The sequence below is a fragment of the Arvicanthis niloticus genome, chromosome 26, assembly GCF_011762505.2.
Source record: "Arvicanthis niloticus isolate mArvNil1 chromosome 26, mArvNil1.pat.X, whole genome shotgun sequence".
Classification (NCBI taxonomy): Eukaryota; Metazoa; Chordata; class Mammalia; order Rodentia; family Muridae; genus Arvicanthis; species Arvicanthis niloticus.
The window spans coordinates 7,938,959-7,953,033 of record NC_133434.1 but is presented as its reverse complement, the minus strand read 5'-3'; the positions used below and the strand labels follow the sequence as shown (position 1 = coordinate 7,953,033).

Sequence of the window (14,075 nt, the reverse complement as noted above, 5' to 3'; positions counted from 1 at the left end):
TTTCATTCTTAATTCATCAGCTAAGAATCATTTATATCATTTCTATTTCCTAGTTACTATGAATATTGTGCAGTGAGCATGGGTGAACAATAATGTGCAGTACAGACTGTGAAGACCTTTGGGTATGGGCCAAGAAGTAGTATTTCAAGATCATATGGTAGATAATTTATTTATTTAGAATTCATCAGCCTACTTCCAAAGCAGATGCACCAATTTGCAATCCCATCAGCAATGAGCGAGGGTTACCTTTTCCTACATCCTCCTCACATTTATTGTCTTTTCTTGGTGTATTTTACTGTGACTGGGGTGAGTTGAAATTCCAAATTGTGTATTGATTTTGTTGTTTGCTTGTGTCTGATTCTAATATGTTGAATTTATCAAGCTGTGATATTCCTAATTACATTCAAGAGATGGGTATTCTTGTTCCTCCATTCAACCATTTTTCTGTAATAGTAAACACTATTACAGAAAAAAAAGAATTTATCAAAGATTTCATAATTGAATAAATAAAGTAGATTTTTTAATAGGGTCTCTGACCTATTTAGAAAGTTCCTTGATTCAATTATGGTGCAAGACATGGGTTTCATCTTGTGTATCAGGCCTTAAATCCAAACAGAAAGTGGTTGGATTTCCAGATATTTTCATGTCACTATTACACTAGTGGGCATATCAGTCTAGTCTAGTTATTTTACTGTTCTTGTATCATAAAGTGTTTACAACAAGGTAACATGTGGCAGCATGTAGAAGCTGGGATGGCATGTGTGCAAACTCAATGTAGATGAAATCTGAACATGGAGCTAAGAAGTGAGCATGAAGTTATACCTATAACTAAGGAACTAGTGGGTAGCTTCTGGGAGATTGACAGTCACATTTCTTTAAGAGTGTAGCCCTGTATAAATCAAACATGTTCCAGTGAAATGCCACACAGTCAAAAACATATGGCTCAGAAAAATTAGACTTGATAAGAGGGGAACAAAGAAGATACAAAGTTATGTGGGTAGGAATAGGGGTAGAGCTGAAAAGAAGAATGAAGGATGTGAATATTGTATAAAATTCTCAAAACATATAATGAGATATTTAAAAATTTACTAATGGAAATGAGTATGAAAGAAAGATATTTCTCAATTTTTACTGACTTGGATGTAAATGAAAAGTGCTTTTATATAATAATGAGGTAAAATTTTCAAAGTAAAATAATTTTGTGACTCATACAATCTAAGTACATTTGGTAGATGTCAATGAAGTTCAAAAAGTCCAAATCCCATTGTACTACTTTTCTTTTCTTTTCTTCCCTCCAAAACTTCCATACATCTGTCATTTCCCTTTTTCAAGTTTTTGACCTCTTTAGTTTTCAATAATTGTTTTTATCTGCACATATGTATTTGTTCTTTCTTATAATTTTTTAAAATGTGTTCATTGACAGCCCTACCATCATGATTATGGGCCAGCAGCATAATAGCTGTGTCCTTCACTATCTACTAAGGATTTGAAAGCCACCAAATTCTTTTTATAATGTATGAAAATATAAAACAATAAAAATGTTTAGCAATCAATCAATGAAAATAAAAACCAAACACCATTATTCACTTCTCAAAGAACCTTTGTTTATTTTTACTAAGTAACAATATGAAAGGACAAACTCTGTGGGAGCTGGGTGTGTATGCTGGTACTTAAATGTTGTTTCTTATTCATTTGCTCTGCAGAGTAGGATTAAAAGCATATGTTAATTAATATACTTCTAATTATTTACCTATGATATAAGCATATATTATTATATGCTTATACTATTTCTTATACATTAATACACCTATAATTTAATATGTATGTACAGACTGAGACATCAGTTTACATGGGTCTCTCAATTTTCATTTAGTGACATAAAATTCAAATTTGATATTGCTTATTGCTTGTATGTAGTTTTTAATTTCAAGAACCTGGATCTAACTGCCACAACTTGGAGAAAAACCTGAGCCATTAACATCAGCAACTAGATTACAGTGTCTCTATTGTTCACATTGGCTGTAGTTCTAATATTTCTTCTTCTTTTCCAAGTTCTTTAAGTTGTTATCAGAAAGATATTTAAGAATCATACTTGACAGCCTTGTTACTCTTCAACATAAGGATTGCTACAGTTTACAACACAGAGAATATTATACACAAGGGAGTTAATGAGAATCACACAAATCATAAGAAGCAACTTTTAATTGCTTCCAGTTTCCACCAGCTCATCCCTGATGGAAGTATTTCTTCAGGGAGATGCCTTCTATAAATAGTTACGACAATGCTTATATATCAAAAATTCTATGTACAGAATGTCATTTTGTTGGGTTCTTCAGGTCGAAGCATGAGGAAGCTATTAGATAAATTACAACATTTGGCTCAAAATGTATATGTGAGCCATGTAGAAACTAAGATCAGCAACTAAGCCGATGCTGAGAACAAAGGCAGCCAGAAATCTGCTTTGAATCTCCAGCATCAGCTTCATCCTGAGCTCTTGGCTTCAGAAAGCACTTAGTCTAGCTTCCATCTGATCTGGACAGCGTATTCCAAGCAGAGCTAGAGTGAGTACCTGAATTCCATTCGCCCAGGTGCTTTAGAACATCTGCTCATTGTAAGACCCTGGTACCAATTAGGGCCCCACAACCATGGAGATTTCCTGACATAACCTGAAAGCCTTCACTTACATTCTGCCACAACATATCACACTATGTTCTCCAATTATCTGAGTGCTTTTAATTGGCACACTCATTCTTTTAGCTTTTAATACTCAAGAGTACTCTGTAATGTGACTATGAATCCCTAATCAGGAATAGTCCATAAAAACATTTTATACTACTTTGGGTACAATCTGTTTCACTTTCTGGATAATGTTGCTAAATTACTAGACCTAGTACACTGTATTTTTAATATTTTTCATTAATTCATAATTCATTAATTTGGTCTATCAAAGCTGGTAGTTTTGACACCTTGTCTAAGACACTATTATGAAAGATCAAAAAAGATACAGGTTTTTAATAATACTACGTTATATTAGCATTTTCATGGAAGTCTGTTATGTGTTTGAGTTGAAGTTGTGGTTGCTTTAAGAGAGTGATCTGAGAAGTTATTTCCCATGCAGCTATTTTAGTTATTCTAGTAGTATTTGGATAAAATCAGTTTTTTTTCATTGAATTTTATCATTCACTTTTAAAGCACAATCATTTGGAAAAGATAAGGAATTATTGTCATTTCCATTTTCATACACTGTGTTGCTATAATTATGGAAATGTAGGGGTGAAGATTCTAGTTAGACACCCCTTGAGTTCATCTTGTCCTATGAGTTCTATAGGTTTTGTCTTCAGCTATAAAGCCCTGACATCAATTTGTGGAGAGTATCCAATAATCTTGGTAATAGTCTGCATTCATTGAGGGTTTATATGGGATACCTTTGTTAGACAACTTGATTAGAATTAGATGGAGCCCATTCTTAACACTGGAGGTTTCATTTGGTGGCAGGAAATATCTATTTGGGACTTTGTCTTCTCTGTTATTTTGTTATTCCAATTTAGATTTCTTTCATAATGTATATATTTAACAAGCTTCTGCTGTAGTCAATTTCAATAAAACCTCATATGAAGATTAAACAGGAAAGGCAAGTAATTAGCTTAAATGGGTAAGAAACAGCTTAAATGTCTTACAATTTTAAGTGCATAGCCCTTCATTATTTTCTTTATTTTTTCTATGCAGATCATTACTTTAATGTTATTGTAAATGGCTTGTTCTGCTCGTTGTTGGAAACTTGTAGAAATATAACTTACTTCTAGATGGTTTTGTGTTTTGTTACTTTAAATAACTCAAATTGTAGGCAGTAGTTATTGTTTGTAGATTTGTTGGAATTTAATATATGCAAGACTAAGTAATTTACAAAGAGATTTTTTTTCCTTTTCTTCAGTTCTATCAGGTTACTAATAACTACATCTTGTCTCGCCATTGATGAAACTAGCACATATAGCATGCAACTGGGTAAACATGTTGTTGCCTTTGTTGTTTTTTTTTTTTCTCTAAGGAAGTTTGATATTAGTCATTGATTTTTATTTGTGTTGTATTTATCTCAACATATTAAACATTATTTTACTTTTGGAGTCCTAATATAATCACATTGTGCCTATAAACAGATTGTGCATGGAAACCCATTGGAAAAATTCAAGTCAAGTTTTCAGAGCAATTACTTTGTGATTCACACTTAGACAGTACATGTCAGTCCTCACAGAGCCGAGAGTATAAATGATGATTGTTGTGTCTGATATTTGATTGCATGCCTCATATGTTTGGGTCCCAGGGCTCTGATAAGGAAGTGGAGATATTTGACAGAAAAGACTTCAGTTCTATTTGAAACTTTATAATGAAAAAGCACATTATTGCACCTGTTTTAAAAACTTAAATCTCCTTCATCATAGACACTCAGAAGAAAATGGCAGGAGAAAATTACTCCATTGTGACTGAATTTGTCCTCACTGGATTAACAGAGAAGCCAGGGCTGCAGCTGCCCCTGTTCTTCCTCTTCCTGGCAATCTATGCAGTCACAGTCCTAGGAAACCTGGGCATGATTATGCTGATCCTGTTCAGTTCTCACCTGCACACCCCCATGTACTTCTTCCTCAGCAATCTGTCTTTTGTTGACTTTTGCCAATCCAGTGTCATCATGCCCAAAATGCTGGAGAAATTTGTAATGGTGAAGAGTGTCATTCCTTATGCAGAGTGCATGGCTCAGTTTTACTTGTTTGACGTTTTTGCGGTTTCAGAGTGCCACATGCTAGCTGCCATGGCATATGATCGCTATGTTGCCATCTGTAATCCCTTGCTGTATAATGTTACCATGTCCTACAAAGTGTGTTCCTGGATGGTCGTGGGGGTGTATAGTGTAGGCTTGATTTGTGCCACAGGTGAAACAGCCTGCCTGCTTAGACTGCTTTTCTGCAAAGCTGAAGACATAAACCACTACTTCTGTGATCTTTTACCACTACTGGAACAATCCTGCTCTAGTACATTTATCAATGAAATACTAGGATTGTCCTTCGGTTCATTTAATATTTTTTTCCCAGCTCTGACCATCCTCAGCTCCTACATCTTCATCATTGCCAGCATCCTCCGCATTCCTTCCACTGAGGGCAGGTCCAAAGCCTTCAGTACCTGCAGTTCCCACATCTTGGCTGTTGCTGTCTTCTTTGGATCTTTAGCATTCATGTACCTTCAGCCATCATCAGTCAGCTCCATGGACCAAGGGAAAGTGTCCTCTGTGTTTTATACCATTGTTGTGCCCATGCTGAACCCCTTGATCTACAGCCTGAGGAATAAGGATGTCAAAGTTGCTTTATATAAGATTGCAGGAAGAAGACAATTCATGCAGAATGAAGAACTTGGTTAAGCAAAACTATACAACCAAAGAGGCTTTTGAAGCATACAGTGAAGACATATAGTGCATCTCCATGAGTTATGAGGTTTTATAAACATTTAGTTATTTTGAATCAAATGTATTGAACTCTGAGGATGGAGTTCACTGCCTCTCTGGGGTTCTCCACAATCTGACTGACCAGAAGTACATATATTACCTTTAACCAGGTTTTTAAATAGCAGATAAATTCATATAGTTATTTTGTTTTATCAGTCTGGAACACTGCTTTTTTTAGGTGAAATTTATTTTTGTTAAATAAGACAGTAATACATTGTCAGTAACATTTGAATTGCTTAATATTTGTGCTTGAATTTTTAAATTAAGTGTACTGGTAGTCACAATTTTGAAACTATGACTTTCAGATGAACAGTTGTAACAATTTGAAATACAAATGCATAATCTTATTTTTAGTATACTCATAGAAATATGATTGACCATATATGCATAATTAATGAGATTTTTTTCTTGCAATTATAGACTGTATTGAAAGAGACTGAATTCTTTATGCACGTTGCTGTAACATTCCTTCTGGCAGTTTCAAGATGACAGCACCATCTTTGTTTCCTAAACCATTTTTGTTCTTTCTCATGCTCCAAGGAAAGTTTATCCATTCTTTTTATTTCCTCATGACATTCTTGTGCTAAAGACACAGCTCAGAGATTGAATGTAAAGTGTTCTTACTGAGACCCCAATCATAGTGGGCAGCTCACAAACTGCTTTAATCCTAGTGTCACTGGATTTTTCTAGTGCTGCCCTCAAGTGTACAAACCCATACCCACTAGCACATGTACGTATAATTAAAAATAAACCAACGTATTTTTAAAATGACATTCTTTTATTGTTACATTCATATCAGCCACTTATTTACATAAAAAAACCATAAAATGGGAACGTCATTTTCTGACTAATGACTTCTGAACTCACTGGCATTCTGAAATAAAAAAAAATGTATTGATATTTTGAGGAACCTGGAAACAGGTTTCCAATCATGAAACCCCTTGCCCTCTTGCAAAGAAGTAGTCTGCTCGGTGTCATCAAGACAGCCTAAGACTTAGATTGTGCTGGTGACATCAATCAGGCTCCTCAATATAATGCCTCTGGAAGAACTGTCCCCATCCCCATGACATGCACAGGAGGCTCAATTGCTAGAACTTTCTCTCCTGTAGCAAATCCAAGGTGAATTCTTTCGTCTCTCCCTAGAAATGCATCTCAGACTCTAGCAGACAATACATGTCTGTTTTGTTTCTGGCACATTCTACATACACTTTGGTTTTTGTGCCCAAAGAATGGAACACACAGGGTGCGGGCTTTTCTGCCTGTCCAAATCATCTCTGGAATTTATGCTTCGTTCTGTTGTCTGCCCCTGCAATAAGATGTCAGCTGTGACTTCCCAGTCCTTATATTTACAGATGGTATGTAGTTAGTCCCTGTCTTGGATCTGTGATTTTTTTTAAAATTTATTATTTTTTATTAATCATTCCATTCATTTACAACTTAAATGGCATCCCACTTTTGGTTACCCCTCCACCAACCTCCCCCCATCCCACATCTGCCCTCCCCCCCTTTTTTTGCTATATGAGTGTGTTCTCCCATACCCACCCACACTCTTCCTTCCCACCGCTCCAGCACCCACCTACTCTGGGGCCTCCCCTCCCGTTGCTGTTGGGCAAGGCCATCCTCTGCTACATATGTATCTGGATTCTGTGTTTTTTTATCCCTAAACAAATCATTGCAGCCTTTGTATTTCAGTTGTTGTGCTTTATCGCCCCCTGGTGGACAGTGAAAATTTTCATCTGAGCAGTAGTGAAACAAACCCAACCAACCAACCAACCAACCAACCAACCTACCAACCAAGAAGAAAATGAGAACATCAACAACAAAACCTCTCTTGCTCAAGGGTCATTATTGTTTTAATAATTTGACAATCAATAAGCAATAGGGAAAAAAGTTGATATGCAGATTTCTTGGAAAATTTGAAAGTATAAATATTCCTCTGTAAATATTTATGAACACTTAAAGTGAAAATTATTTTCTAACTTGAAAACAAAAACACAGAGGGAACAGTTTTGTGTTTGAAAGGCTTTACTGGATTTTTAAATGACAAAGTGATTTCTTCCACATCAAAGTCTTCACATCTCACTTCATTTACCCATAGGGTAAAATTTCATTTTTTATTTTCTCCCTTATCCTAACCCACACTGCTCTGTGCCACATGCTGTGCAAAATAATATAATTTCACTTATCTAGAAGAATCATTTTTTTCTAACAGGTGATATTAAAGTCTTATATGTTCCTTTCCTGTCTTCCAAAGCACACAATTACTGCTTTTATTGAGTGGTTTAAATTATTCTTCATGGGTGATATGTAGGAGGAGCTAAGGGGGAAGTAGTACAGAGAGGAAGAGATGGAGTAAGGAGAGGAGAAGATGAAGGAGAGGAGAAGCAAGGTGATGAGGGAGAGAAGGAGAGAGAAAGAGAGGGGGGAGCATGGAGGCAGATGTTCACGGGTCTCCACCAGTCAAAGATAGTTTATATATCTAGGTTGGGTATTGGGTTACACTTCTGATTGAGCATTACCAAACTTATAAAACCTTTGGCTAACAATTTTAAAAAATTGTATAAAAGCAAAAAGGAAAAGGGGGCATGGGATAGGAGTTTTCTAGGGAGGGGAAATGGGGAAAGGGGATGACATCTGAAATGTAAATAAAAAATAAAATAAAATAAAATAAAATAAAAAAGACAAAAAAATACAGCTACAGTATGTAAATAAGTAAAATTTTATTATACAGCAACCCTAAATATCTCCTAAGATCAAGTCTTACCCCCTCCGCTGATGTTCTTCCCTTTAGGCTGCCTCAAGAAGAACCTACAAAAAGAAGAAGAAAACTTCACCACACCACACCAGGGCTGGCCCCTGGCAAGAAACATTCAGTCTATGTTATCTGATGTACAGACACACATATGACACTTGTCTATTGTACCAGTGAAAAGCAATAGGGACATGATGACAATACAAGGCAGGAATCACTTATGTCAACATGCCAGATGTTTTGCTCTATTGTTTCATAGTAACTTTGGAGCATTTGAGACAAGTTGTGGGTTTTGCATGGAACAGTCACAAAGGTCAAAAGCTCATTGCAATTCAAAATATCATAAATGAGTACAGACTGTTGGACATCAGGCTGTTTACACCTTGGACATTAACTTTACTTTGACCTAATTACAACTGTGCTCTGCTTCTTTATTCTTAAAATAAGGAAGTATATAATGTATTTATATTTTAAAAGAGCCCACAATTAAGAGACCTTAATTTTTAAAGAAATGTTGAAATAAACCTTTTCCTCACCAAGTTGATTTGGTCATCATACCAACAAATGAAAAAGATATACATGAAGGTTATATCCTGTTTTTTTGACATGGTGCTCTGCTCAATAAATATTAGCTTCACCATAAATGTCTCTAAAAGAGAAAATTACAATTACTTAAAATAATAAGGATAAATTTCTGGTTTTATTATCAACAAGAGTCTCTCCCATCCTATAGTAACAAACTGTGGACTGCAGTCTCTTCAAACACTCTTCTAGTATTTTTCAGAAGCATGACAGTAGATGAAAGACTTTCTAAACTGTCTATAGTGTCTTTTCCACTTTTATTTTAGACTGAGCAGTTTTCAATCTCATATAAACTTGTATTTTCTGTTTTCTTAGGGAAATTGTTTCTGTGCCCCATGCCTCTTAAACACAGGAATGTAACTGTCTGTTTTATGCTTTGAAAATCAAGTAAATATTCACTGATCTTGGAACTTCATAAACATTAGTAATTTTCAGATATTTTATATGCCTCTGCCACTGAAATATCTTGGATTCAAATAAAAATTCATTATCACGGGGAATGCCGTAGGTTTTTACTTGAATGCTTTGTTTTTCCATTAGCATGGTTGTTGGTATTGACTGCATTAATAGATGTCATAATGTACTGAAGACCCCCAAACTCGGGAGACCCTTACTCAATTCTCGGGAAGTCATGGCCACCCACAAACTCTCAAGACACCGTACCTGGATGCAATCAGCAATCAGCAGAGGTTTATTGGGGAGAGTTGGCTAGACAAGGTCAAATTGCATGTTCAAGTAGGAGCAGAATTTGACAAAAGGCCAGCAAGCTGAGGGGTTTTTTATAGCACAGGGTGGGTAAGGGAGGAATTTTTGCATGGTTACACATGATTGGTTGCTTTACAAATTTTGAACATCAGCAGGCTTTAACATTGGGAAGACCTCAAGAGTGGGGGGGGGGAGAGATAACCAAGAACAGTGGAAAGTTAGCTAGTTCTTGGAACCACCCAGATGACTTGCATCTTTCTTTGTGGTCAAGAATGTGTCTTCCTGCTTTGGGCCTTCCCCATCCACAGGTGGGTTTTTTTTCCCTGAGGCTTGAGGAATGTATCCCGGGGCAGTGAAGTGATATCTTACATTCAGTTCCTCCTTCTGGAACCTGCATTCTTTTGCTCAAGTCTAGGATAAAGAAAAAGCCTGTATATATTTCATAAAATGGTCTTTATAATTTTTCACTCTACAGATTGACATCCTTTAAATACAGATATAGAGAAAGATTTTTTGAATAAAAGCTATTGCCTACCAACATTAGCAGCCCTAACTCATGACTGCTAGTCTGAGGTCACAGGAAGAAAAGGACACTTAGAGAAGTTAATATAGAGTTTATTACTAAGTGTAAAACGTTTCCTATGAAAGCTATCTTAGGGGAAAAGCGGAAAGGTCCTAGGTGGGGAAAAGGAAAAAAAATCTGATAAGGGAAATGTTCTAAGGGAAAAAACTCTAGGCATGAGAAGAGGAAAGGAAGGAATGAAGGACTATGATGACCTACTTTTTGTCTTTGTCTTCAGCATTTATACATCTTTCAGAGTACATAATCACATGTTACAAAGTTCACACCAAAAATCAAATCATAAATTGAAATCGAAGTTTACAACAGAGAATGTTTACATGCACATCCATTAGGAGTAATTATCTGGCTAAACATCCATCACCTGTCTAGCTCCACAGGTTCACTGAAGGTTTAAAACTATAACTAAGGGCCCCTAATCTCACAGAACTCAGAGGAAGCAGGCCTCCCATGACCTCTAACCCGGGCAGTATCTTAGGTAAGCAGACAACAATACCTGCCCCAAACAGGAAGTAACTGGGACCTACTAGGACCCAGGAAGTCACTCCAGGTCTGGAGCACTGGTACCTTCCTGTCTGCACCTGAGCACTGAGCAGATCTTGGGCCCCAGCTCTAACCCCAGTAGTAACACCCACCCCACACAGTTCTGATACAACCAAGATAATAGGAAAGACAGGCTCCAGTCAGAGACAGGGGAGGTAGCACTAAGGAGATCCAGATGCCAAAAGGCAAACACAAGAACATAAGCATCAGCAACCCAGGGTACTTGGCATCATTAGAACCTTGTTCTCCTACACAAGAAAATCCTGAATTCCCCACATCACTAGGAAAGCAAGATTCAGATTTAAAATCACTTCTAATGATGATGATAGAGGGCTTTAAGAAGGACATAAATAACACTCTCACAGAATTTGAGGAGAACACAGATAAACAGGTAGAAGCCCTTAAAGAGAAAACACAAAAATTGCTTAAAGAATTACAAGAAAACATAACAAAACAGGTGAAGGAATTGAATAAAACCATCCAGGACATGAAAATGTAAGTAGAAACAATAAAGAAATCACAAAGGGAGACCACCCTCAAGTTAGAAAACCTAGGAAAGAAATCAGGAGTCATAGACATAAGCATTTCCAACAGAATGCAAGAGATAGATGAGAGAATCTCAGATGCAGAAGATACCATAGAAAATATTGACACAGCTGTCAAAGAAAATGCAAAATGCAAAAAGTCATTAACACAAAACATCCAGAAAATCCAGAACAAAATGAGAAGACCAAACCTAAGGATAATAGGTATAGATGAGAGTAAAGATTCCCAACTTAAAGTGCCAATAAATATCTTCAACAAAATTATAGAAAAAATCTTAATCTAAAGAATGAGATGCCCATAAATATACAAGAAGCCTATAGAATGCCAAATAAACTAGAGCAGAAAAGAAATACCTCCTGTCACATAATAATCAAAACACCAAATGCACAAAACAAAGAAAAAATATTAAATGCAGTAAGGGGAAAAGGCCAAGTAACATATAAAAGCAGACCTATCAGAATTACACCAGACTTCTCACCAGATACTATAAAAGCTAGAAGTTGCTGGACAGATGTCATACAGACCCTAAGAAATCACAAATGCCAGCCCAGGCTAGTATACCCAGCAAAACTCTAAATTACCATAGATGGAGAAACCAAGATATTCCACAACAAAACCAAATTTACACAATATCTTTCCACAAACCTAGCATTACAAAGGATAATAGTGGGAAAGCTCCAATACAAGGAGGAAAATTATACCCCAGAAACAGCAAGAAAGTAATCTTCTTCCAACAAATCCAAAAGAAGGTAGCCACACAAATATAATTCCACCTGTAATAACAAAAATAACAGGAAGCAACAATCACTGTTCCTTAATATTTCTTAACATTAATGGACTCAATTCCCTAATTAAAAGACATAGGCTAATGGACTGGATACATAATCAAGACCCAGAATTTTGTTGCATACAGGAAACCCACCTTAGTAACAAAGACAGACACTACCTTAGAGTAAAAGGCTGGAAAACAATTCTTCAAGCAAATGGTCCTAAGAAACAAGCTGGAGTACCCATTCTAAAATCTCCAGCCTGAGAACACTAAGTGAGGGACTCATGGCTCCACCTGTATAGGTAGTTGAGGGTGGCCTTGCCAGGCATCAGTGGAAGTGGAGGGCTTTGGCGCCTGAAAGTTTGGATTTCCTATGTTGGGGAATTTCCAGAGCAGGGAGGCAGGATTGGGAGGATGGTGGGAGCAGACCCTCATAGTAATTGGAGGAGGGGGATTGGGTAAGGGGTTAGGTATCAGTGGAAGTGGAGGGCCTTAGTGCCTGAAACTTTGGATCCCCTAGTGTTGGGAAATTTGAGAGCAGGGAGATGGGAATGGGAAGATGATGGGAGCACACCCTCATAGAAATTCTCAGAATTATATAGATTAGAAATGACAGAGCCAGAAGACTAGATTCCAGAATTCAAACAAAAAAAATCTAGATACTAAAATTTGTTTTGATAATTGTATATTGCAGAATACACAGCCTTGTTGTATCTACTCATCAAGCAAGCTGAGCAGACCTGCTTGAACCTCCGATGTCCTGGAATTTCAGCTGGATGCTATAAATATTGGGCTGTCTTTCTAGGGAAATTTAAGGTTTTCATTGGTACGAGCTTCTGATTGATATAAAAGTGAGATTAATATTGTTATTCTCATAGCCATTGCGCCTATATAACACATTTAGGAATACAAGGCTTAGACCCAGTCCTTCTTTACCTTTTTAAAAACTGATTTGAGATGGTTAGCCTGTGAGTTAAGGGCCTATAGCAAATTCATGACTCTGAGTTTATTGTTAGGGTATTTTCTATATTTTATTTAGAAATAGCTGAGAGTAGTTAACAGACAATAGTCCAGATTGCCTCACATGGATAGTTGGTTTTCAAAACATCAGAAGTTCACAGAGTTGATGTTACAAACATTTCTGTATTAATGGATATTTTGATTAGAGACCTGTCTGCTCCTGACAGCTTCCTGTCTTGGATTCTAAGAAGAAATTGAGCATATTTGGAATTACTCTAGTTCTGGTAAGACAGCCACTAGGCAAGAATTGCCTCTTTTCATCTACAGAGAAATTACTGTCCAGAAAAGTACACACTTGCAGAAGAGTCAACTAATTATATCTGCCAAGACAGAGTAATCATTCTGCATCACTTAATAATTCTGCATCACTAGGTTTGTCAGATGATCTTGGCCCAGAAGGCTGAGGATAGGATGCACCAATGTTTTATAGTATGAGGACTGTCCAGGTGTTCAGTGGTCTCTATAAATTGGCTAAGTTTTAGAAGCTATGCTTTGTGCTTCCTATAATTTCAGTTAACTCAGTCATTCTGGATTTCTGATGGGGTTGAAAACTTATAGTCTCATAGCCAATCCTAGCTATTTACTTTGAGAGAAAAAAATTGAGAGGATGTTTTTCAGCCAACATTCATTCTAAAGCCAAGAAAAATGCCAGGCTCAGAACTAAGTCTTTTAGTTAGGAGAGATGATAGAGGTTCTGGTTAGTCAACAAAATGATGGACTGGGTATTAGGTCTATCTTGTACCTCACTGACACAAATTGGTATAGTTATGCTCTAATTGTATTTTGAGAGAAATAAATAATTGTATTTATTTTAACAGGAAGGGTGATATGTAGGAGGAGCTAAGGTGGGAGGAGTATGGAGAAGAAGAGGAGGAGTAAGGAGAGGAGGAGAAGAAGAGGAGGAGCTAGGTGATGAAAGAGAGAGAAAGAGAGAGGATCATGGAGGCAGATGTTTCTGTGTCTTTACCAGTCAAAGGTAGTTGTTATATCTAGGTCAGGTATTGGGTTACACTTCTGATTGTATGGGCATCTTGATATTGAGCATTACCAAACTTATAAAGCCTTTGATTAACATTAAAAAATTGTATAA

The 14,075-nt window shown here is 36.6% G+C and overlaps 1 protein-coding gene across 2 annotated transcripts; it reads left to right on the top strand.

Annotated features, from left to right (window-relative positions):
* Positions 1–2,320: 2,320 nt before the first annotated feature.
* Positions 2,321–7,279, top strand: LOC143439019 (olfactory receptor 8G50-like). 2 transcript variants are annotated; one of them, XM_076924733.1, is made up of 2 exons: positions 2,321–2,561; positions 4,437–7,279. In XM_076924733.1, exon 2 carries the CDS (start codon positions 4,451–4,453, stop codon positions 5,402–5,404), a length of 954 nt encoding a protein of 317 aa, XP_076780848.1. In that variant the 5' UTR covers positions 2,321–2,561; positions 4,437–4,450; the 3' UTR covers positions 5,405–7,279. The 2 variants fall into 2 exon arrangements, with proteins under 2 accessions (XP_076780848.1, XP_076780849.1); XM_076924734.1 differs by having other exon boundaries at positions 4,155–7,279.
* Positions 7,280–14,075: the final 6,796 nt, after the last annotated feature.